Genomic DNA, 27500 nt, shown 5'->3' with positions numbered 1-27500 from the left:
CAAATTAATTGTTAAAAAATCATACAATGTGATTTTCAGGATTTTTGTTTTAGATTCCGTCTTTCACAGTTGAAGTGTACTGATGATAAAAATTACAGACCTCTACGTGCTTTGTAAGTGGGAAAACCTGCAAAATCGGCAGTGTATCAAATACTTGTTCTCCCCACTGTATATGTTTATTTATATATATATATATATATATATATATATATATATATATATATATATATATGTATATGTGTATGTATATATGTATGTATATATGTATATATGTATATATGTATATATGTATATATATATATATATATATATATATATATATATATATATATATATATGTATGCATATATATATATATGTATGTATGCATATATATATATATATATATATATATATATATATATATATATATATATATATATATATATATATATATATATATATATATATATATATATGTATGTGTATGTATATATATATATATATATATATGTATGTATATATATATATATATATATATATATATATATATATGTATATATATATATATGTATATGTGTGTGTGTGTGTGGTTGTATATACGTGTATATAAAGGAGCCGAGACCATATATATATATATATATATATATATATATATATATATATATATATATATATATATATGTGTGGTTGTGTATATATATATATATATGTATATATATATATATATATATATATATACACACATTTATTATATGTACATATATATATATATATAAATATATATATGTATATACATGTGTGTATTTATACATATACGAGGTGTGTTCAAAAAGTATCCGACCTTTGTTCATAAACAAGGACAAATGTGTCCAAGAGCAGCGTTCTAAAGGTTTTGTCGGCTAAAAAATAAATAAATAAATAAAAAAACAACAACAACTTCCCATATTTCGTCACGTGCCTTGATTAAGCGAATAGCAAGACCTGTCATAGTGTATTTACTTATTTATGAAATATCGTGTATTTACAAAATAAATAATGTATTTACGAAATTACAATATATTAAATGGAATAATCTTTAAATAGTAACGTTAACTTTTCGAAACTTTAAAGCAAATGTCCGAATATATTTAAAAGTTCATGATAGACGCTCTCAAAAGGCACCCTTAATGCCAGGATGTGTACAAGTGCTTAGTATTTAAGGAGATCCGGATTGTGTATATAAAGGAGCCGAGACCTAATATAAAGGTTTTGTCTTCACAAGAAGAACAATAATAATAAGAAGAAGAACAAGAACAAGAACAACAAGAAGAAGAAGAATCCTGAGCTCTCTATGAGCAGCGTTCGCTACTCGAGGCGCTGCTAAAAATACTCGTATCCAGATACAACAAACTTACACTGATCTCCTTCAAAGTAGTCCCCTTGGGCTGCCACACACTTCTCCCAACGGTTCTGCCGCTGTCGGAAGCAGTGCTGGAACGCGCCTCTTTTGGGATGGTGCGCAGCTCGTCCGTCGAATTCCACATGATGTCTTCTCTGGACTGAAATCTGGTCCCTTTCAGGGGCATTTTCAGCTTGGGGGAAAAGCCAGAAATCACACGGAGCCATGTCGGGAGAGTTGGGAGCCTGACGAAGCACAGGTGTGTTGTGTTTGGCCAGGAAACTCTGTATCAAATGTGAAGAATGGGCGGGTGCGTTATCGTGATTGAGTTGCCAATTGACCGCTGCCCACAGGTCCGGCCGTTTGCGTTGCACAGCGTCACGAAGGCGACGCAGTACCTCTTGGTAGTACTCTTTGGTGATGGTTGTGCCGTGTGCTGCGTTCTCGTGATGAACCATGCCACTGGAGTCAAAGAAGATGGTCAGCATGACTTTGACATTGCTGCGGACCTGCCTTGCTTTTTTGGCCTCGGGGATGTTGGATGCTTCCATTGTGATGACTGGAACTTGTTTTCTGGGTCGTACCCATAAACCCAGGTCTCTTCGCCAGTGAAGTTGGGATTGCTGTTCACAGTCTCCAGCATGCCCTGTGCGATCTCCAAACGGAGTTGCTTCTGCTCGATCGTTAGCAGCTTTGGCACAAACTTCGCTGAGATTCTCTTTACGCCCAAATCCTCAGTCACAATGGAATGAACGGATCCAATGCTGACGCCCGCCTCGTCTGCAAGTTCTCTGTTCGTGATTCGACGGTCCTGCATCAGCAGGGTCCTCACTTGGTCAATGACGATCTCATTTTGGGATGTTGAGGGCCTACCAGAACGTGCTTCACTTTCCACTGATGTGCGACCATCTTTGAAGCGGTTGTACCACTGTTTTATCTGTGTGGTGCCCATTGCTTCGTTTCCGAAGGCCTGTTGAATCTTGCGGATCGTTTCCACTTGGGAATCGCCAAGCTTTACACAAAATTTGATGCAGTAGCATTGTTCAAGTTTTTCCGCCATTTTGTCAAAAACGAAAATCCGACGGCACTCACTTACACTTCCTCACTCATCGGTGGTCTGTCCGTGACTGACAGCTTCTGCAGGCGGGAAAATATTCACGCATACGGATTAGGATCGTCTACATACGTGCACCAAACCACGCCTCCCAGGCTTCATTTGTTTCCGCACGAAATATTAAAGTTGGATACTTTTTGAACACACCTCGTGTGTATGTGTATGTGTGTGTATGTGTGTGTGTGTGTGTGTGTGTATATATATATATATATATATATATATATATATATATATATATATATATATATATATATATATATATATATATATATATATATATATATATATCCATATACATGTGTTTATACATATATGTATATTTATATACTGTATATATATGTATATATATATATATATATATATATATATATATATATATATATATATATACATATATATTTATTTATTTATATATACACGTACAGATGGGAGGGGTTTGGGAGGAGGTAAGTATTTGCGGCGGAGAAGGGAGGAGAAGGGAAGGCAGAGCGATGAGAAAGGGAGGGAAGGGAATGGAAATATAACATGCGCAAACATCAAGATCTTCTTTTTGACCACCGCTTTCAATATAAAACTGGGCCGGAGCATATATATATATATATATATATATATATATATATATATATATATATATATATATATATATATATATATATATATATATATATATATATGTGGACTAGGGTCGGAGGGAGATGGAGTAGGGTGGGAGAGAGGGGGAGAGAGGGGTGGGAGAGGGGAGAGGAGAGGGGGTATTGCAGAAGATGGGATGTCTAGTTTAACATTAATCTGAAAGATGACACACATTGATGAATCACCCTGCCTGTAAAACACCAGCTCGACATCAGGATTCAAATTTGAAATTTACACCCAGGCTGGACAGCTTCGAGCAAGCGTGTCTACCTCTCAGCTCTCCTGCTGTGATGTAGCGATTCATTACTTCGTAACAACTGTATACATATTTACATATTGTAATCATCTCATATATTTTGCCTTCCTAACTCTGGAAATGTCACCACGGAGAACTGCCGTCAAAGCTTGAAGGTATCACCATTGACGCTTGAAGAGCTCTTGACAAGTGGCTTAGGTGAAGCAAGCACTCGAACAAAATGGTTGAAGAAACTTTTAAAAAGAAACATTTAATTGTTCTTTTATATGTATCTCCATCTGCTGAAATGATGAGTTGTATAATTAAAGAAGATTGTACAAAAAGGAGAAACATGGTGTGAAATAAAATTGCACATTTTCAACAAGCGAGCCACCACCCGACGCACCGCATGACAACGTGGGGCCAAACAGATGAGTAGGGCCTGAACATTGTTTAAGTCGATTGATATATTCAGTGACAATGCAAATATTGTAGAGCACTCGCCAAGTGGCTTAAGCACTCAAGCAAGCACTCAAACAAAATGGTTGATAAGGAACGGCTGCTTTGGCAAGCAATTGCCAATTGTCAATCAGCCATTTCAACACCATGCACCCAAACATGCCAAAGCGATGTCTGAATTGGACAAATTAACACTTTTTTCCGCAGTCGGAACTACTGCTGAAGTCAACAAAGAAGTTTACAATTTGAAATTCAGCTCAGATAAATAGATTCTAGAGGTTATGGCATGTGCAGAAATGAAATAAAGCCATGAACGCTGGCATCTCCGGGCATTTATAAGCATTGCAATGTATCCAGCGACTCGTAAGTATGATGATCAGGCATTCGCGGCCTGTTCCAAGGCAAGGCATGTTGAGCAGGCCAAAAATAATGGTGGCTTAAGACTCCAGCGAGCTGACAGAGGGCTGACCATGATGGTGTGCCACCATCTTCGTAAGACTTATTTTGGTTTTTCGTGATGAGCACCCCCTAAATTATCCTCAAAATGGGTTTTTTTAATTAACCCAAACATCCATTTTTCACTAATGCACTACCGTGGAATTCTCTTCGTATGCTTGCAAACTTTGGGGCCACTAGATTTCATGGTTTTGGAGTTATGGAGGAGACAAATGGACTGACTGACGGACATACACAGACATTTATTATTGTAGATAATCATCAATATTAAAATAATAATTTACAATATTCTGGCTGATCAGCAAGGAAAGAGTCAGAGCTTGGCTTACACTTCGGCATTTCCGTGTGGTGTTCGAAGGTGAATTATCTGTCAGGAATTTAACCAATTGCATTTAATTATTCTAATTCCATAGGCAGATTGGAAATTAATATACAAGGGTTCCACAGTCTCCATGGGACTATACCGAATAAAAGATAGTCATTAGACTATGGTGTAGTATAACCTCCAACAAGGAAATTAGGCCATTTGGTCCATCATTGTCGTGTTGCACTCCCGGTTTATTTTTGCTGCAGCTCGAAACATCAATCTTCTGGATGTTTTGCTAAAGTCTAAATAAACTGATCTTATTTGGGTGACCCAACGTGTGTGTGTGTGTGTGTGTGTGTGTGTGTGTGTGTGTGTGTGTGTGTGTGTGTGTGTGTGTGTGTGTGTGTGTGTGTGTGTGTGTGTGTGTAACACCATTCCTTTTGTGCCATAAAGGCACATAGGGCTGCTGAGGCAGTTTCATTGGCAAGGACCACATTCCTGGATGGGTTGCCACTCCGAAGCATGTTACCCTGAATGGTTATTACCCCAGTACACTGGTGCTCATTTCGCTGATCTTGGAAGGATGACAGGCTGAGTCAACCCCAAATCATGTTAATTCCAACAGTCAACAGAGGCTCAAACTCAGAACCCTAATGTCCCATGCAAGCCATCTTAACAGCTAAGCCAACACCAAGCTGTAAGGCTACTTACTGACATAATATTACGGTATATCTGCACCCCTATGCCTGATGTTGTCTTAATGGTGAGGGTGGTGGGCTTGGGATCCTATGATCCTGAGTTCAAATCCCACTCAGCTGTTGAATTAATGCCAGGTGGGGTTGACTGCCTGTCATCCTTCTGAGCTCAGCAAAATGAGCACCAGCTTGCTGGTATCCTGTGTCGGAGTCGTTACCCATCGAATATTGTGCCCAAATAGCCAAGGAGACTGCTAAGGCAGCACCAAAGCTCTGCACAGAGTATGGTCCCAATGGATGGATGGATGCACCCCTGAAAAAAACCATCCCTTATTGATAATAGCATCAAGATGCCTGCCAAATGTCCACCTCAATCACTGACTGCACCTCTTCATCTTCCACCTCCACTGCAATTTCAACAAGCCGTGCCCCCACCACTCCATCTCCCAGCCGTGCCTCCACCATCACTCTGCCCATCAGCCGTGCTTTCACCCCGACTCTGCCTATCGGCCGTGCCTCCATTACCACTCCGTCTACCAGCCGTGCCTCCACCATCACTCTGCCCATCAGCCGTGCTTTCACCCTGACTCTGCCTATCGGCCGTGCCTCCATTATCACTGTCTACCAGCAGTGCCATCATCATAGGCAGTGAGAGTATCGAGGGCAGTGACGTTGGCAGAGAGGAGAGCAAGGCATTGAACAAGTCATTCCCTCTCTCTGAGGGAACCCCTGAGCTCTTTTCTTCTTACCGTATACAATTTTTTATTTGTGTAGGCTGCACTGCAGTATGTTATTTTTATGTGTTTAATTAACTTTGTGTCTTTTTTTTTTTGCAATAAATGTGCAAAAAAACATCATGTTGAACAACCCCCCCCCCCACCACCCCTGGAACGCATCCCCTTATTTCTCATAGGTGCACTTGTTCGCTGTACAGCTTGGTTTCCTGGAAAGTAACCCAGGCCAGGCATATAACGAGGGATGTGTGTGTGTGTGTGTGTGTGTGTGTGTGTGTGTGTGTGTGTGTGTGTGTGTGTGTGTGTGTGTGTGTGTGTGTGTGTGTGTGTGTGTGTGTGTGTGTGTGTGTGTGTGTGTGTGTGTGTGTGTGTGTGTGTGTGTGTGTGTGTGTGTTATTTAGCAACTCAAAGCCCCCAGATTTGATGACTTGTTTATTGCCACGTAACAATAGGTTTTTGCAACTGAAAATCAACAAAGGCTTGCACGCTATCCTTTGTCGACTTTCAGTTGATAAAACGAATCGTTTGAATTGTCTGCTCATGCAGACTGACAGTCTCCTCCACAAAAACGAATATCATGTTAATTGCCATAGTGCGCATAGTCTGACACACTGCATGTGCTTCACAAGAGCACGTGACTTGTACAGTTTCACAAATCACACTCAAACAGATTGATAATGAAAGTATGATTTGAATATGGAAGTGCTTGGTCCATGTAGGTCTTGTTTTTGTTCTCTTGCCAATGCAGAAAACAGATCGTTTTAGGAACTTTGATATTATCTCTTTGATGCATCTTTCATGCAGGGGAAACAGCTTGAAAAACAAGGGCAGATCATGGCAGCCACGCCGGAGGAAGATTTTGCTTCTGATGGTCTGAGCAAGGTACGTCTGTCAGTTGACTGTTGTCCAGACATAGGGTCAGTTACACTAATGATCATTTCCATGTGTCATGTGTTAGTTCAAGCAGACGTATAACTCGATGTCAATTAAAATTGCAGTTGACTTAAATAATTTGTTGCATAGTTTTTCCTTGTTATTCAGATTATTTTGTGCCTGGTACAGGGATTATGTAATAATTAGGTCATTGATTTTGTGCATGTGTAGATATTAAATGTGGTGTAAGAACATGCTCTTTTCTTCTTGGACGATTTTTGTCTGCATATGTGCGATTATAGATACATTTGCTTTTCGCTTTAAAACAGAACATTCTGGAATAGTAGTCGGTGATGCGTTGCTATTGCTAATTTATCAGCCTGGTGTTGGCATAACGGTTAAAGTGGCTGGCTTTAGATCTTAGGGTCTTGAGTTTGAGCCCCGTCATGCTGTTAAATAACACCAGGTGGGTTGACTCAGCCTGTCAACCTTCTGAGGTTGCCAAAATGAACACCTGCTTACTGGGAACAGGGGGCACTGCATCAGTTGCTCAGCTGTGCTCCCAGTAATGATTCAACCAGAAGCCACAGGCTGCAGCCGAAATAATAAATCGATAATTTATGATTATTTGTCGCACAATCGTTTGCTCAACTGCATTATGCATGGTTTTGGGAGAAAAAACAAATAGTTGGAGAAATTGCGCAGATGTGTCAAATGTGAATTCGGCAAACCATATTGGTTTCTCGTTTGTGTCGTGCAATCAATTATATTTCCCCAAAGAGAAAGCTTATTCTTGTACAGTGGGTGTTAATCATCCAATCCCGTTGCTTGATAGGTGATTATGCCACAGTGGATTAGCATGACAGCTCTGAGGTATGCGCACTCACCTCTGAGCTGTCCAGCCTGGCTTCAAATCTGGACCCAGCTCCGAACTGCCACCCTGGTATTTCACAGGCAGGGTGAAAGATCAATGTGTGCATCATCCATCGGATGGATGTTAAGCTGGAGGACTAGTCTGTCAGCGCCGGTTATTGATGGAGGTTAAAGATCCCATGACGTCTTTTGTGAAGAGTAGGGAAGTTATCACCGGCACCCTAAACAAATTGCAAAATTCCTACCTTAACTGCAGGTAGCAAGTGGTCTGGTTTTCTCGGGTATTCTTTGACACAAGGTGACACTGCTTGCTATCTCAGATTGTGGTCGCTGTGTGCACACAGCTCCTCCACCTCTTAAATTGAAAGGAGTGATTTTTCTTTTCTTTTTCTACGCCCACTTGCCCACCTTTCCTCCCCGTCCGCCCACTTTTCTGCACACTATCAACCGGGACTATTTATAGTTCGTTTCATACGATTAGTCTTACTTATTCTAATTCAGAGTTTGTTTCATTTGATTCGTCTCACTTATTTAAATTTTTATCGTCACATGTAGAATTATTTTTTTTTGAATGTCTGGCTGAAGTGGAAACTGGTCCTTGTTTTTTTTTAAGGCATTACCAAGCTTTCGACGGAGTCAAACTCGCAGTCGGAAAATGCGACCCCTCTCTGTTGATTTTGGTAAGATTGTGTTCCTTTTAAAAATTTCATTCTTATTAAAACCTGCTTTATGCAGAAGGAGACTTTCAGAAACAGTTGTCAATGAGGATCTGTGTAAAACAACATTTCAAAGTTCTTGATCTTGTTTTCGGTATTTTAACTTGCAGTTCCAAACTGAACCATGTTGGTCAAAAAAATGAGAAAAATACTTGTTTTGTTCATAATAGCTATTGAGAACTCATAATATTTGGGCATATCTTGAGCAATACTTTTTCTCTCCTGCCAAGAAGTTGATGCGGGCACAGAAAAGGTATCGGCCAAGGGAAAAACAGGCTCAAACCGTCAGGCCAAAGACTTTGGAGTGGGTGAGTCTGTGGATCCCTTGGTGTTACCATCGGAGGAAGACCGTCAGCTTGAGCACATAACTAGATCCCGACCTGCTCGCCCTGGAAGGCCTGGCAGACCACAACATAAAACCCCGGTACAGTGCATCATGGTCATTTGAGATGTGCATTTTCATTCCAGGTTTTTGAATTTACCAACAATTAAAACAAAATGAGTGATGCAGGAAGCATATTCTGATGCAACTGGACTTCAAAAGCCCAGCAGAGATTTTACACATGATGTGATCAACTTTATTGCTTTTTTTGTTGTTGTTTCATAGCCAGAGCAGAATAAAGACCAAAGTGGAATCGATGAACATGTGGATGAAGGTGTGGATGATTTCTTCAGCAAAAAGATTTTGCCACCTGAGCATCGGTATGTTGAGAACTGCCTGTGCCTGTTGCAGTTTGTCCAAGTTGGTCTCCTGTATACACAAATATTGCTGTTTCTTCCACTGAGCCTTTTCCCTCGATCATATTTTGCTTGATTTTTTTTTGTATACGAAGTCGAGACTTGTGGAGGAGCTCGAACAGAGAATGAATCAGAAAATAACTGAAATAAAGGAACAGGAGCAAGATGGAGGAAAAACGGCAACAGCAAGGTTGAGAGATAAAATAGAGGGAGACCTGGAAAATAAGGGGTGTCGGAAGAATGAGGGGTAGTGGAGGATGTACTGGGTGGACAAGGTGGAGACAGAAGCAAACTCTCAGGAAGGAAAAACTGAAAAATTGGAATGAGGTTTAATGGGGAGGGATAATGGGGGTAGAAAAGATCATGGTCTTGGATGGAAAATTATATGAACATAATAACAATAATAATAATAAAATGTTTATTCAATTCCACATATCGCAACAACAAGTCCAATTCAGTGTAGTGTGGATTACATATTTTGAAAATAAGAAAATAAGAAAATAAATAATGGATCATTGTAAAAAAAAAAAAATAAAAAAAAAATTGGTAAAATAAGTAGTATGGTAATAGATTTAAACAATAAAATACATAATCAACATACTACGAACATCGAGTAATTTCAGCTTGCACAATTCTGATAACATTGAATCCATTTCCCATTTAGAATATGAACTAAGTAAGGTAAAGCACTGTTCTTCAAACGGTTTGTTTTACAATGGAATTCAGGGATTCTGGCAGTCCACCTGAGAATCCTTATGGAGCTATATATGGGAACTTTTTTTTGCAAATTAATTTGTAGTTTTTAAACTTATTTCCCATGAATGTGATGCAGAGTGATTTTCTGCATTCTTCCAGACCAGGGACTGAACACTGAGACAAAACCTGTTTGTAAGTTGTGTATTTGGATCCCAATACTACAGGAAGAGCACGTTTTTGACCTCTTTCAATGCGAACACTTTGGTGTTTTGTAAGTGCTCCGCTCCAGACAGGTGCTGCATAGTCGGTAAGAGACCGAATATTACTTTTGAAAATACTAAGCAAGTCTTGGGGTAGTAAAAGATGACGTTTCAAAAGACATAACATGTGAAATTTACTATTTGCACGTTTTTTGATAAACTCCACATGAGATTTCCACATTTAAATCATTTTGAATGTAAACACCAGAAAACTTTCGCCGTGCATACATAACGGAGCTGATGGTTTCTCATCCACACAATTGGCTCATTTGGAGGATCTCACGTAAATAAAATATCCATTTTGACACATTGTGCAAGGTTTCATCTCATGTTATTGCATTAAGACCATTTCAAAAGGTTAGTGCACATTAGAAGGCTGGTGTGATTGACAACATTGAGCCAGAGTTGAATCATCTACATATTTAAATGTATTCAGTTCATAAGACGGTTGTGCATCATTGGTCATCGCTAAAAAAAAAATAAACCAATGTCACCCGCAGGGTGACCCGTATCTTGCCAAAAGGTGACCACGTGTGACTTCTTTAAGGTCACACTGAGGTGAACAGAGCTGCTATCCACCAGGAGCGACTCCTTGAGGAATATCTGCCTACGAGAGATTCCGATGAGAATCGTTCTACAGAGTAACCATGAAAAATATGCTTTTGCCTCATAACGTCACCAAATGATGTCATAATGTCTCAAGCTTGACATATCTAGAAAGCACTCATGGAGGTGTTCAATTTGAGGTACTACACGATATGGTTCCTAAAACTTGAAAATTTGACCTTGGGGTCAAATATGTTTGACCTGAGGCGCTAACCATGAAGGTCAAGGCCAATCGCCACCAAAAATTAATCAGCTGAGCGCCAGACCATGAACTATATTCCCATGAAGTTTGAAGACGATCCGATCGAAATTACTCAAAAAATAAGGGTTTGTCAACTCCCCTGATTTGCGACAAAGTGACCTTGACCTTTGACCTTCAAAATTTTATGCACTGAAAGGGACCTCTATAGGCCTCTGATATGCAAAGTTACAAAAATTTCCGATGATAACTGTGCTCTGCAGAATTTTTTATACGTGATTACAGACAAACAAAAAAAAAACATACAAGCTTACTAACATATCTTGCAAAACTTCGTTTTGGCAAGATAATGATGGGTCCCAAGTATATCCCTTGAGGAACTCCTGCATTGAGCAATGCCCAATCAAAGCGAGTGACATGGTAGCATATGCATTGCTGATGGAAGAACAAGAAATCGCAGATCCAAGGAATAATAGAGAGACGTATGCCGAGATCAATGAGCTTTGCGATGGCAATTGTATGATAGGTTCGACACAAAGCTTTTGTAAAATCCGTTAATTTGACAGAGGAAAGTGATTTCACCTTTTCCGCATTAACGTATGTAGGATATAACATGTTAATGAGGTATTGCAAAGTGGAAAGCAATTTATGGTTCCAAAACTGGTGCGGATCAAGTTTTGGAGTAATATCATGTCGGATCCATCTTGCAATGAATGATTCAGTGGTCTTAGCAAAATGATCTGGAAGGGATATTGGTCTTGACTTTTCCAAAGTGAGGATTAGTTTTGGGTATCACAACTATGGCACGTTTTCACGCATCTGGGAACATTCCCTGTTGAAAAGAGGAGCTAATTATATGAGTTAGTGTTGTTCCTAGCTCAACAAAAAATTCAAGGATAATGTGTGCAGATATCCTGTCCGGCCCACCAGAAGATTTTTGCCAAATCATTGCCGATGCTTTTTTTTTTTTTTTTTTTTTTTTACTTCCCACGGGTTTACAGTTGGACTAGTTTTGGAGTTGGAAGGTAAGCCAGAAGCAGTCATATCAAGAGAGTTTATATCAGCAGAAACATAAATAAAACTAGAAAGGTACTCGGTAGAGCACATACTTCCACCCTGTAATGCCTGATCCACGAGAACATATCGGGCCCAATACATTTTTGAAATATCATGCAACATATCGTTTTTGAGCCCGATCTCAATGGCGAATAATCACTTTAAAAATTGGAGTAGTCTGATCCGGTATCAGATCTTCACCAAAATCGAATCAATTCGTCATGATCACACACCCAACTTGTCCATCAAATTTCATCCAAATCCGTCGACAACTTTCTTAGGATATCCTGTACACAGACAGACAAACAAACAAGCAGACAGAAAGGGGTGAAAACATAACCTCCTTCACTTTCGGTGGCAGAGGTAATAATCATTAATAGCGTTTGTGATCCCCAAATCATCCTCCATATCTATTCCAGGCACAGATATTGGCATGTGATCCCGTTGGTTTCCGGTTAAAACACGGATTTCACGATACCATGCCAAGGGGTTGGAATGTTTCAAATGCTGGACTGCCTGGACATGCGTGAAATAATACTCTGTTTTAGCTTTCACTGTGCTTGACTTGGCCTGGTGTTGGCTTAGCAGTTATGATGGCTAGCTTGGGACCTAAGGTTCATGAGTTTGAGCCCACGTCACCCGTTGAATTAACATCAGTTGGGCTTGACTCATTCTGTCATCTTTCTGAGGTTATTGAAATGAGTACCAGTGTACTGGGGCAATAACCATTCGACGTAACCTGCGTTGGAGTGGCGACCCCTCCAGGACTGTACTCCTTGCCAATGAAACTGCCTCGGCAGACCTCTGCACTTTTACGGCATGAAAGGAATAGTATTATTATATTATTATACTTGAAGTGACCTTGATTGAAGTGTTATGATCAGACAAACCTATTGGTGAGGTTATATGTACATTGCCATAGAAGTCACTGATGTTAGTAATAATCTTATCCCACACGTTCGTTCCTCGAGTTGGTTTATCACCCACTTGATGACAGTGCTTATCACACAGGAAAGGAGCAATATTAAGTTGATTAAAATCTCCAAGTAAAGCAACCCACCAGCATCACAATACTTTGTTGATAAGGTCATTGGTGGACAGGATGTGCTCTATCAATTGCACTTCTATTAGGTTATCTGATTTTTGGAAGTAGATCACTGCACAAACTAGAACGAGCACTCATAGAGCGCATACCTTCGCCGCCACTACTTTTTTTGTTCTTGGTATGAGTGTGGGGAACTGGTTTCATATGAATGGTCTTATGACACAAACCACATATCTATAATGTCATGACCCCCCCCCGACTTTCGGGGGCTACGGACTAAACAACAATCAACTCACGTCGTTTTGGCGAGTCTTCACTCGCAAGCTCGGTGAATACAACGTTTCAACAAGAGAAGGTAATCTCGTTTGATGCTGGTTTCATGCAAATTGAATAATAATTGACTGAGTTATGCCAAAAACCGCATATTTTTCAAGGGCGTGACCCCCCCCCCCCGACATTTTACCCCAACCGGTGACATGTGTTATGACGTCATTGTGTCACAAGATTGGGCATTGAATTCTGAACATTTTGGTGCTGGGTTCATGTAAAGCGGACAAGAATTGACCGCGTTATGACAAAAACCGCATAATTTTCAAGGTCGTGACCCCTCTGACCTTTGACCCCTAACCGGTAACAAGAGTATGGGCGTCATTGTGTCATATTGCATATCACAAGATGAGGCGTTGAATTCTGAACATTTTGGCGTTAGTTGCATGCAAATTGAATAAAAATTGACCGTGTTATCGTAAAAAGACGATTTTGACCTTTTCGTGACCTTGACCTTTGACCCGAACGATCCCAAAATCTAATCGAATGCTTCCTGGCTAATAACCAATCATCCCACCAAATTTCATGCAATTCGGTTTAATACTTTTTGAGTTATATGAATCACAAGATTACAAATAAATAAATAAATAAATAAATAAATAAATAAATAATACATGGTGACCAAAACATAACCTTTCGCAGAATGCGAAGGTAAAGATGCATGAAATTAATATTGGCAGGCGTGTGGGATGAGGTTTGATCCATGTAACTTCCAAGTTTGGAGGGGACCGTTGCTTCATTGGGTTGAGATGGATTAAAGTGATATTTTACATAAACTCTGCACTTGCCAAATGTTGCATACCCGGGTGGCGGGTATGTAACGAGTTCCAGGGGCATGTCATGCTTGAACCATGTCTCGGTAAAAGCGCAAACATTGATGTTCCAGTCGAGGATAACAAGAGAAAGCTCATCAAACTTATTGCAGGCAGAGCGTGCATTACACAAATGGAATGAAAGGAGAGTCATAGTAAAGGATGATTTTGATGAAGTGATAGGGACTACCACGAAACCACAAAAGGTAACTGCCTGCGCTTTGCTCTGCCCGCAATTTTGCTGACTGAACTTCTTTGGGAAAAACGAATTGTTGGTATGGCTTTGGCACGTGGTCTGTGTTTAGCCTTCTGTGACCCAGCTCAATCTCCCCTATGAGTTGGAGATGTTTATTGCAACTCAAACTCTTTGATCAATTTCCAAGTAACTAGAGGAATAGAGAGGGTTGAAATGCCAGAACCAATATTCAACAATTGTTTATGATCATAATGATAAGCTTTGCTCGAAAATTGATATTGAAGACCAGGAAATAATGGGGAATAGTGTGGCCGAGGTTTCATTGTAGCGTTGCTTTAACATAACAAGCAAGTTCTAAGAATAGAACAAAAAGTTGGTGTGAAATTACAAAAGTTGCAGGAGATGTGAAGTAACATTTGCAAAACAGGAAGTTGATGATCAGAGAAAAGTGACAGCCTGTTAGGTGTGCATGAAGAAACAGGAAGTGGCTGTGGCCACAAAATGGGGCCCTCGTCCAAGCAGCAGGTCATATTAGTCCAAGTGTTGGCCAGAAAAGTGTGCATTTGGGTCCACACAATGTTTTCCTGCATTCTTGTGATCATCAGACCATCTGAATGAATACTCCGATTGATGCCACTCTGGCACCCTTGAGCATTTTTGTAGAAACCTATTAATATGCAAATTAGCGGTGGCCATTGTCGAAATTACTATTTTTCTTAATATCTCCAGAAGTAAGCATCCAAATAGCCTGGTTGAGGTGTCCAAACCCATGTTTTTAGGGTCACTGGTCATGATAAACCCACTTACAATTTGATAACATTGAAATTTAGCTCATTAATATGCAAATTAGCAGTCGCCATTATGGAAAATGTAGATAAATAGACATATAGATAGAAAAAAAACACCAGTCTTTGTGAATATAGATCACTTTATTATTCATACAGATTCAACAATTCGACAGTATGCAATGAAAGCAGCTAACAACATGAACAAAAGAAGACATTCCTGTGTAAATCAAATGTTCATATATATATATATATATATATATATATATATATATATATATATATATATATATATATATATATATATATAAAACAGGTTTGTAAACTTTATGAAGGCTACTTCAGTGCTTGGTGTCTCATTCAGTATCAGAGTCATCATCAAGGGCAAATGCAGCAGCTGTCTTGGTGTGCTCATTCCTGCAGCCAGTATCTCCATGGCACGTACAGAAAACTGTGCATGGTAACTTGGCTGCTGTGCAGCGGCATTGAGCTGTGTAGCATTGCTTGTCGGAGGAACATCCACATCGTATTAGCTCCAAGATCTCTGGTGATGCAAGAGCGACATTGGGCGGCAGCATAATTGGAAGTAATGATCTTGATGCCTCATCACGTTTCCATCCGTACTGAGTGGGATCCAGAGGTGGTGGCTGCAGCTCAGCAGCTGACTTCCATATTGCTGTCTGGATATGAGCGCGTCGCACGTTTTGTTCAAAGGACTCTGTAGTTGGTGGCAGAGCCTTTAGGTTTGGTGCTTTGATGGAATTTGGTTTCGCCATCTTCATAGACCACACCTCTTTGCGAACATCAGACATGTTGCTTCTCTCCTAGCTACCATAGCAAACAGCCATGAACACAGTGGCTTTGGCGATGACATCGTCAATAGATGCATCCACATTCCCAATTTTTTGAAGTGAATGGCCTGCTGTGAGTGTATTCTTGCCAGTCAGTTTACCTCTACCATACACCTGGGCAACGGTGTCGCAGCCTGTCAGCGCGTGTAAAGCTCGTAGGTCTTGCACCATCCTGGCATGCTTTCTGGCAGTGGCCCCAATGTCGATCAACGATCGGCCAGGACATGTTGCTTCCATTGTTACGCAGCATTGCAGATGAAGTTCTGCGAAGTGATACACAAGCAAGATGAACACATCAGTATCATCACAGATGACTGTGATGCATTTTGCGCCATCTTCGGCAACTTTAGCGACTTGCTGAATCATGATGACATCTGCCTCGTCATGTGTCGTCTTCAAATCAGTGCAAAATCTTTGGGCTCCTTGGTGTATTTCCACTGGGGTAGACTCCTGTCCCGTAATGACGAGCCTGTGTTGGCTCTGCTTTCTCTGTTGACTAACGTCAATCAAATTCTGGCAAATTAGTTCTATCAGCTGAACTGTATTCTCAGTTACTGACAGAACCACCAGCTGTGGAGGCAGTGGAGTCTGGCAGTTCAACCTGTGATGCCTGCTAGCTTACTGCCCAGCTATTGCTAATCTTGTTCCACTCTTGATGCTGAAATCATGATATCTGTCAAATACCAGATATACATCTGATTTGTCCACCTTTGCCATGATGTAGCTCATGAAGTTGTCAACAAAGTCTTGCACAATTCCCATGTTAGGCCAATGAATAACCTAGAAGATTGCACAACCATCGAAGATGGTGACTTCAGGTTGTGGACCCAGTCTTGTTGAGATTTCCACTTGGAGATTCTTCTTCAATGTCGACTTGGTCTTTGCTATTCTCATCTCCCCCTTTTCATCGAACATTGATGTTGGCACAGGTGCCAGCTCACTCCAAGACGTCGCATAGTTTGATGTTTCGACTTTGTTGGAGTCCCATGACCCTGGAGTAGATGAGATTTAGATCACAAACCTCAGTAGATCCCACACGCATGGCTTTCCGTGTCACTGCCATAGTTATGACTTGTTTAGATAAGGGAGCGTTGAATCCTGCTGGCCAGCTTTCTTCATACGAATGCATCTGTGCTCGGCCAATGTCAACTGCTCTTGGCGCGTTCACCTTCTCCGGTCCAATTCTGCCAGTTACAATGTTGACAACTCTGTCTGCATGTTCGTTTGGGTCAAGTGGGTCGATACAGGACTGGAGTTTTCTCCTTATCTTATTTCGGTCCTCTGCATCAGATCGTATGCGTGATGGCTTCTCTTCCTTGTGAATGGTCACCTCTGTGACTATGTGCCCCTCAGAGATATCTGTGAGATTGTAGACTATCTGACTAAATGTGTGCCACTTGTAAATGACTATAGGCCCACTTCTTCAGTGTAGAAGGCTTCAGTGTAATGCCAACGATTCCAAGTATGCCATGACCGTAGCGCATGAAGGTGAACTCGATGTACATATCCGACCATATGCCGTTCCATAAGCCCTTCTTGTGCCGCATCACATGATCTCCTTTTAAGAACATTTCCAGAATGTCTCCATGAATCCTTTCCATCAATCGAAGGTAGTCGAGCCCATATCTAGCATAGTTGTGATGTCCATCCGCAAAGAAGTAGGGGAGCATCTCCTTCATAGCCCAAAGGTGCAATGGCCAGTCTCCTTCACGTTCAGTACGAACAAATGCCATCATGATGAATACAGGTTTCACAAGGTTCTGTACCCATAGTTGTGTGGTCATGCTCTTTGTTGCTTTGGTTTAAAGAGTGTCCATTAAGTCTTCATGACTTTCTGCCTGAGCCACACTGGAACGAAGGACCTCCTCAGTCACCAATCGCAGGGCCCTGAAGTTTTAGGGAAACTTTTTTCCACCAAGCATATGAGCAACACCTCCAAAGGCAGATTTCATCACGTCTTCCAGCCCACTTTCAGCCATCAAGTTCCCCAAACAACCGATGCAACTCATAAGGGTGTGCATGCCGCCCAGCCTTGGTATGAACTGGGTAAATCGCTCAGGATAAACCCATTTAACATTAACGGCCACTCAATACAGCTGTTGGTCATTTGTGAACATGGTTATGGTTTGTCCACACTCTGCGGTCAAGCGTTTTCCCTCGTCCATTGCTGTAAACATCGTGTCCGGATCAGCTGAATCCATATCTATGAGTGGTGTATAAATGGCCCTCGTTGCAGGTTGGATGGATCGTCCTTGCTCTCTGCAGAGATTCATATTAAAGCCACCAAACTCTGGTGTGTTCTGATCAGAAGCGATTTGCTTCAGAAAAGAGAAATCCATATCTTGAACTCTCCTAAGTTGTATAGCTTGATGAGCCAATACGTGGAGAGGTAACACCACACGTGTGGCTTCTTCAACTGGCATCGCTGGTTTCTCAGGTCCCTTGTACCTTTGAACCGAAATGTCTTCTGTCACAGGTGTCTTCATTTCATCACGGGTCAATCATCTGATGATGGCTTCATCTTCAGATGTGGAAGATATCTCCTGATCTTTTATGGTAAGTAGTACTGCAAGAGAATGTGTTGAAACGAGTCCATTCTGGGATGAGATATTTGTGTCGAAGTCGTCAGCAACAACCTGAACGAAGCCACATTCAGCGTTGGCGGTTCCCCTAATCTCAGAGTGAACAGTTGCAGCCTTTGCTGCTGATCCCTTGAACACTGAAACTCATCATAGGAACAGGTCACACGATAGTTGTACAACTGCTCGATGAGGCTTTTACGACTGACTAGAACTCCCAGTGCTATTTGGAGTGTAGTTGGTCGATTGGTGATCATACTCGTTATGATGTTTCCTATCAGAGCTCCTGGAAGTGTGCAGTCCAGTTGAGCTGATATTTTGGAGAGTAGCAATTGAAGGGTTGAACTCACTGCTTCATTAGCAATATCTATATTAATTCTAGTCTGATAGGAACTGGAGTCGGGCGACAACTGTTTAGATTCCTGTGCAACCTTCTTGGCAATTCGTTCTATGGAAACATCAATGGCGTCATCTTCATCTGATGCTACTAAATTGATCGCAGTAGACGCTCTGCTGTGAAACAACATTAAACTAGCGACACCTTCACCAGACAGAACCAGAAGCTCAGAGCCAAGTATATCCAACAATTTGGATAACAGGGTTCGTCGAGAGTATAGCTTTCCTCCATGATCCTTGTACATTTTGTAGACTTCTACTGAATTCCAGAGGTGCAACATGTCGTTTTTCATCGATAGGATGGTAGAACTGACAGCTGGCTCAATGTCCTGAGTTTCTCTGCCACTGTGTGCTGCTGCTGAAACAGAACGGGGTGCCATGAAGGACTTGCTGCAGTCATCGTGATATCTCGCATCAGCAGCATGAAGATCGCTGATTGCGCCCATTAATCGTATCTTGACCTGGCGTCCTTCTTCATCCTGGCGGGAATCGATAACATCTAGAACAGTTTGTTTGAAAGTTGTCCGATCAACACGATCTGCAGTCCTACAAAGGAGAACTCGCCGCCAACGATTAGGATTCTTCTTATCAAAGTCCATGATGCACTTTTCTCTGCAAAAAATGCAATGTTCTTTAAAGTCAAATACTGTCGTCTTTGAATGGCGGCTTCTTTTGCTTGTTGAAGCATCTTACAAATAGACGTTACTCATTCGTTTCAAGTGTCTTTCTATGTGTAAGCGTGATGTACACGTTGACACAGTCTCTATGGCATTTGAGCTCGATAGATTCGTCTGCCTGTAATCTCTGTGCAAGCTCTTCATGTGTACCATCTTATCTTGTCTTGCTTTGCTTGACCGGATGATAGTTCGCACTCTGTCTGGACCCGCTGTTACCAGAGGTTTTCCAACTTTAGTTGCATCGCAGGGACTGAAGAAACAGTCTCCCTTGGTGATGGAGCCTCAACCTGTAACAATAGAGGTAATTATAAACATCAGTAAACATTTAATTTCTTTGTTCGTATTTTAAAAAATTCTCAGGAAACAGATTCGACCCTGTGTACTTTCAAAAATCAATAAAATACACGGTTGCTTTCAGACAGATCATGTTAAATAATAATAATAAAAACTTGCTTGCAAATAATATCGATCATTCTACTGTTTCAGAAGACATTACTCTTACTTAAAACTCAGTTCTCCATGTTTCTTTCATTACATTACAAGCCTCAAGTTACTTGATCAGAAACAGTTCATGCTGTTGATTTTCTGAGGTCAGCCATTTCTTCACAACTGTACGAGAGATAAACGGCTCTGCGCAAGTTATTTTCAAACAGTTTTGTTGTTGTTGTTGTATAACTGTACTGCAAAAACGCTGATCGGCGCAGAGAGATTCAGGGGGTAGGGTTATGCTAATTTGCATATTAATGAGCTAAATTTCAATGTTATCAAGTTGTAAGTGGGTTTATCATGACCAGTGACCCTAAAAACATGGGTTTGGACACCTCAACCAGGCTGTTTGGGTGCTTACTTCTGGAGATATTAAGAAAAATTGTTATTTTGATAATGGCGACTGCTAATTTGCATATTAATGAGCTAAATTTCAATGTTATCAAATTGTAAGTGGGTTTATCATGACCAGTGACCCTAAAAACATGGGTTTGGACACCTCAACCAGGCTGTTTGGATGCTTACTTCTGGAGATATTAAGAAAAATTGTTATTTTGATAATGGTGACTGCTAATTTGCATATTAATGAGCGAAATTTAAATGTTATTAAATTTTAAGTGGGTTTATCATGACCAGTGACCCTAAAAACATGGGTGTAGACACCTCAACCAGGCTGTTTGGATGCTTACTTCTGGAGATATTAAGAAAAATTGTTATTTTCATAATGGCGACTGCTAATTTGCATACTAATGAGCTAAATTTAAATGTTATTAAATTGTAAGTGGGGTTATCATGACCAGTGACCCTAAAAACATGGGTGCAGACACCTCAACCAGGTTATTTGGATGCTTACTTTTGGAGATATTAAGAAAAATAGTAATTTCGACAATGGCTACCGCTAATTTGCATATTAATGAGTTTCTACAAAAATGCTCAAGGGTGCCAGAGTGGCATCAATCGGAATATTCATTCAGATGGTCTGGTGATCACAAAAATGCAGAAAAACATTGTGAGGACCCTAATACAAGGTCATCTTGAAAAATGGTGTTTGACATCTGGACTATATGTGGACATTTTATCTGAGAACAGTTGTCTTGAAGACCTGGAGGGAAAAATTAGATTGAAGAAAATGTGGAAGTCGCTTCCACAGGCAGGAAAACCGAAGGAATGAATGAGTGGAGGCAAGCAGTGATTCTTGATTTTGGGAATTTCACCATTAGGGAGTTGTTGGTGGACCATGTGCACCCTGTTGCAATTTTTTGGCCCAAAGAGGGATGGCATCATGATCCATCCATCCATCCATTGGGACCATATTCTGTGCAGAGCGTTGGTGCTGCCTAAGTAGTCTCCTTGGCTATTTGGACACAATCCTGGACGGGTCGCCACTCCGACACAGGTTACCCTGAATGGTTACCCTGCACTCATTTTGTGAACCTTGGAAGGATGACAGGTTTTGAGTCAACCCCACCTGGTATTAATTCAACAGTCGAGTGAGATTTGGACTCAGGATCCTAGAATCCCAAGCCCACCACCCTAACCATTAAGCCAACACCAGGCACTGACATCATGATGTTCATGACCAATCATGAGTATTTCTATAGTTGAGAACTTTTGCAAGATAAGTTGCTACTCCATCACAGGGTACTGTTGAAGCAACCCTAAACCAAGGCTGGAGTTGAGAATTTGGCCAAAGTATGAGCACACAATGGCCTACCCCATTTAAAAGGTACGATGGGATCTTTACCATTCATAAGTTAATACTAACAGGTGGGACAGCTGATAGACCTTTGATAAACTGTGTGCTCATTGATGCCCTGCCTCTGCGGCACCTTGTTAGCAGTTTGGACAACGAAATGAAGACAGACTATACAGTTTAAAAGCTGAGATCACTACCTCTGATCTGTCATCATCTTTCTCACTTGTGTAATAAAAATAGCTATACCATTTCTTTTGTGCCATAAAGGCACATATGACTACTTCGGCAGTTTCATTAGCAAGGAGTGCAGTCCTGGATGGGTCACCGCTCTGACACAGGTTACCCTGAATGGTTATTACCCCAGTACACTCGTACTCATTTTTCTGACCTTGGAAGGCTGATAGGCTGAGTCAATCCTACCTGGTGTTAATTCAATGGAGAACAGGGGCTCAAACTCAGGACATTATGGTCCCAAGCCAGCCACCTTTGCCACTAAGCCAACACTAGGTATTCTCACTTAGTCGTACAATTATTTTATTTTATTTACCATACCATGCTTGACTGGTTGTTTGTGTTGGCAAATGCTCGTCATTGCCTCGGGATTGTTTTTGTGTTTTTTTGGAGTTTTCCAACAAGGAACTCGCAGTAAATGCAGGAGGATGCCATTGAGCCCATAAAGCCCATGCAATGGTTACCAACCTATGGTTATTTGTCTGTGCTCTATCCTTTTAAAATTCTGAGCATCAAACAAAGAAGCAGCAGTCTTTGGTATGACGTACCATTTTTAGTCGTTGGTATGACCTGGCCAGGGTTCGAACCGCCGACCTCCCAGACACAGAGTTGATGCCATAATGATTACACAGACAGAGTGGACACCCTAACTATTGATCTGGTTAAATATTGATAAGATAACATTGTATAATATCCCTTCTAAACCAACAATGCTGACTTTCCATTGACAACCTTTATGGCTTGTTCATCATAGCATCCTTTGTATAGCACAAATAAACATTTAATGTAACTCCCCCCACCCCAAACTTCCATCCCATGCATTCTCCCCTCCCCCCCCCCAACCCTCACCCCACCTCTCCACACTGGCAATGTGTGCCAGTGTGTTTAATAAGGTTTTGTGAACACTTGAAAAAAACCCTCCTTATCGAAAATAAACAACAACTTTGCAACATCGTGTTTTTTTCAAAGCAACGATATATCGAGCACATCCATTTCTCTGAAATCCATGCAGTATCAGCTTGGGCTCGATAAATACACCTTGATCACCTTCTTGTCTTTGGGGATATCTATTTATTAGATGCACAAACATGGCAGGAAGATATATCCTTTGAATTACCCTGTTAATCGAGCATGAACATTTTTCAGCAAGAACCAATCGAACGTGCAGCCCGGGATAAAATACACCGACATGAAATCGTTGACGTTTCTAGCCCACCATTTCTTCAATAAATTCTGGATTATTTATTTATTTAGTCGTGTGCAGCCTGTGTCTGCTTGGCTGCATCATTTTCTGGGGAGGCGTCTGTGCCGCTGATGCAATTCCCCTGTTACCAGTCAGCTGGTACTCATTTTGCCAATCTCAGAAGGATGATAGGCTGAGTCAACCGTACGTGGTGTTAATTCAACAACATGACATGGGGCTTACAATCAAGACCCTAAGATCTTAAGACAGCCACCTTAACCGTTAAGCCAACACCAGGCCTATTCTGGATATATAAATATAAAAGACAGTTTGTATTCGTAAGATAATATACAAAAGCATGATCCTCTCAACTGTTGGCAGTGTATTCGTGAAGAAAATAAAAAAGGCGAAATGTAAACTGAAAACAAAGTCGTCATTTTTATTGGAAAACTAAAAATCAATTGAAGAAGTTACCAGAAAGAGAGGCTATTTTCAAGATGTGATGCTGGAGAAGGTACAGAGTCTGCAATGTGGACTTTCATTTCCCCCAAAAGCTAAATCAACACAATACGCAAACTGGGCCCAAACACACAGCACGAAAAGCAATCATACAATGCAAAATACTCGAGGATAAAAAAGCACCACCAATTTTTGCAATCACCACCTTTTGCAGGTAAGGCCTAGTTCTGCAATTTCGACCACTGCGTGGTTTTTATCCAAGATCATGCAGGCAATGTGTGCCAGTGTTAATCCTCAGATGTCACCCAAGTCATTCAGTTGTTTGTTTTGATGACAGAGCTGGCAGGATTACTCAGACATAAGCACTCTCACCTCTGAACCATTCAAACCTCGGCCCAGCTAGAAACTGTCACCCTGGTGATTCACAAGCAGGGCAAGCACTTCAAATGGACGTGAAACTGGTTGTCCAATTTGCTAGCATTAGTTGGTGGGCTTTAAAGACCCCATGGTGTCCTTCAGAAAGAAAAGCAGAGCTATTGCAGCTGGACCTTGAACAAATTTCTTATTCCTGTCTAAAACTGTGGGTACCAAATGGTAGTCTTGGAGGTTCCTTGGTACCAGGTTGCACTGCTTGTTATCTCAGAGTGTGGTTGTCTGGGCAGCAGCTTCTGCACCATGAACAAATTCACAATCCTAGGTTGTTCACGTGTCGCATGTGAATGGCCGTCTTCAGTTCCGAATGGCAACCATGATGATGATGACGATGACAGGAAGAGAGTTAACTTTTTCTAGTTGTTGGGGATACCAGATTCAGTTGTTGGGGATACCAGATTCATGAATGTGATATTGTTTTATTGTGACCTCAAATTATTGTGATTTTTAAACATTTACCAGGCATGCCATTCATTATCAGATTTTAACTTGATATCAAATAATTCCTTATTTTGTCACAGGTCTGCAGACTACTTAGGCAAAATGTCAATATTTGTGTATTTATTCATCTTCTTAGTTGTGGCAGTGTTGTTGTTGTTGTGCTTCCTGTTGGGGGTCGATTTTTGAAATGTGCACCCATTAGTCGGACAGCTGCCGGACCCCACCCACATTTGTCGCTTGACTCCACCCACCATGGCACCCAGACAAAATAATCTTGGTTTTAAATAATAATAAATAATAATAAAATAATAAAATAAAGTTAATAATAATAAAAAAAAAAATCTTGGTTTTCTGGTGTGCCTAACACATCAGTCTGTAGGCCTCTGATGGTTATTCACTGCCCGGATTTGTTGTATCAGATTTCCATCGGCTTTGTTTGGGTCGAGTGTTATTCATGATGAGGGATCCAGAAAAATGTAATCAATGTCGAATAAAAATTGTTAATAAAGTTTAATCAAGACCATCAGCACGCACGGTAAATGCCTCCATAAAAAGAGTGTTACGTAATTTTTGAACGGCCCCATATATTGGGGTTAAACAATCCGTGACCGTATAACGAATCGGCTCGTTCTGATATAACCGTAGCGGAGGCTGACATGGATGAAAAGTGTCGAGTTAATCTTTTATTTAGCACTTTCAATGCGAGTTTCCCAATCGGCCCGTTACCGGATTTTGGTGCAGGTTGTGACCACAGTGCGGTCATTCTTGTTGACCATTGTTCTGTAAGCATTACCAGTGGCCTTCTTTCTATCAGTTATTTTTCATTCATTTAGGCCAGAAACTCATCTTAACAAAAATGTAGATTGATTTACACAATTATTTCCTTTATCTTACTCAACGCTTTACCAACTTGAGGGGAAATTCAGATTTTACAAGTTATGAATATTGCTTGTATCTCTTCTGTTTTCTGGACTGTAAAAATTTGCTTTTCTTACATAACATAATCAGGATAACAGATTTTTTTTGAAAAGTTATTAAATATTCTTTAATCAGGCAAATTACATGTGAAAACTTTGTGTTGGCTGTCCAAAAATGATATCACATGTGGGATTTCAATGTTGTCTCGTAATATAAAGGAGTGTTCTGGTGATTTGTTGAGGCATTTGTTGCCATTCGTAATCGGACTTGCTTGTCAAGTATTGTTGGTGGGTTATGACAGCAATGAATTGTTCGACCCAGGGCATTCAACGGAAGCTTTTCGACGTGGGAGAGGTTTCAACACATTGCAAGTCATGGAACAGCTTCACTCACATTTGTTTTGATAAGTTGGTCATGACTGCATGCACATACAGTAATAACAAATATCCTGTTCGTGATTCATCGAGTTATTTCACTTCCACTTCTGCTCGCACAGATAATCGCACAGTGAAATGAAAACCCATCCATATTGGCTGTCTGTGGTCTGTTGATTGTCTCCTCCATACATCTGCTTTGTTTGTTTGTGTTGTGTTGGGGGTGAGACACACTGCAGACTACTGAGGCAAAATGTCAATATTTGTGTATTTTTTCATCTTATAAAATACGATTGGCAAGATCTAGCACATTATTATTATTTTGTACGCAGTCTGTGGCTGCTGGTTGCATCTTTGTTAGGAGCAAGGCTGTGCTGCTGATGCTGTGCCACCTGCTCCCCTTAAGCTGCTACTCATTTGGCCAACCACGGAAGGATGACAGGCCGAGTCAACCCACCTGGTGTTATTTAATGGCACTAGAAAGGCTCAAACTCAAGACCCTAAGATCTTAAGCCAGCCACCTTAACCATTAAGCCAACACCAGGCTGTCCAGCACATGACCCTATAACACTTTCTCATACTACCCACTTATCTACCCACAGGAATCGACCTGTTGAAAAGGCAGCAAAACGAGAAGATGCTCCATTGACACGCTTGCTCAAAAGCAACTTTTTAAACATCCTTTTACACAAGCGGAAACGTGGCGACCGAGAACAGAGTCAATCTCACTCTTCGACAAATAACAACGTGGTCCCACCATCCAATCAATCCCCTGAACAATATAGACCTATCCAGAAGACTGCAACATGGTGAGCAGACAAAGCACAATATGTAATTGTTATTCTGGTGCAATGCTAGCAGGAGGCTCTGCAGTATTTTGGGGTTGTTGTTTTTAGATCAAAATGTGTTGTCAGAGTCAGCCTTTGGTCCAATAGAATGGCCAAATAAACTGCTTCAGGAGATAAATAATAATGATTGTACTTGTATATCATGCCTTTTGACAATGAATACAAGGCCCTGAGAAAGAGAGAAAGAGAGGGGTATGGGGAAGGGTTTTAAAAACAGCAACACAAAAGGTTATATATAAATAGTGCTTTAATTCATCGATTATGCAAATGAGACTGGATATGGCATGGGTCTTATGGGTCAGATCGTCCATTTCTTTGTGTGAGTTTCATTGCTTGTTCTTTTTAAATGAGAGTTATAAACCAACAAACAGAATTCAAGTAACAGAACTTTGCTCAATAAAGTGCTCTGCTTTGAGTTTAGCCTTCTCACCGATGGCGCTCTTCTCTCGTGTTTGACCCGAAGTGAAAACCTCCTTTTGACCTTCATGGCAATTTTCATATTTATTTGCACTTACATAACTTCAATAGAAATGTGAATGACAATAATGAAGGGTTGAATCCAGTTTCATTTTTGGAATAGTGCTTACATTATTTCGGAACACTGTTAATATTTCTTTAAGTGTCCATAGCTTGCTCGACTACCTTGTATCAGCGTTCTTTGTTTTCTGATTCCTGTTGTACGTTGATGAAATTTTTCTCAATCACTTCCCTTCTCTCTTTCTTGCTTCCTGCCCCCTTCCCTTTCTACGAGTCT

General features: G+C 40.7%; 1 protein-coding gene across 5 annotated transcripts in view; it reads left to right on the top strand.

Moving 5' to 3' along the window:
- The window catches only part of LOC147023470 (F-actin-uncapping protein LRRC16A-like), a 208707-nt gene that overhangs the window by 133778 nt on the left and 47429 nt on the right, over positions 1 to 27500 (top strand). For 4 of the 5 annotated variants that reach the window (XM_085888894.1, XM_085888892.1, XM_085888893.1 and 1 more), the window contains 5 exons: positions 6798 to 6875; positions 8353 to 8419; positions 8686 to 8879; positions 9063 to 9157; positions 26501 to 26707. In XM_085888894.1, coding sequence (XP_085745020.1) covers positions 6798 to 6875; positions 8353 to 8419; positions 8686 to 8879; positions 9063 to 9157; positions 26501 to 26707 — 641 coding nt within the window. The remainder of the gene's footprint in view (positions 1 to 6797; positions 6876 to 8352; positions 8420 to 8685; positions 8880 to 9062; positions 9158 to 26500; positions 26708 to 27500) is intronic. The other variant, XM_085888891.1, reaches the window with a different exon arrangement.

Source organism: Eptatretus burgeri, chromosome 7 (genome assembly GCF_056783735.1).
Source record: "Eptatretus burgeri isolate ZD-2024b chromosome 7, Ebu_testis_v1, whole genome shotgun sequence".
Taxonomy (NCBI): Eukaryota; Metazoa; Chordata; class Myxini; order Myxiniformes; family Myxinidae; genus Eptatretus; species Eptatretus burgeri.
The sequence above is the reverse complement of the archived record's forward strand: the minus strand, read 5'-3'. Positions and strand labels throughout refer to the sequence as shown.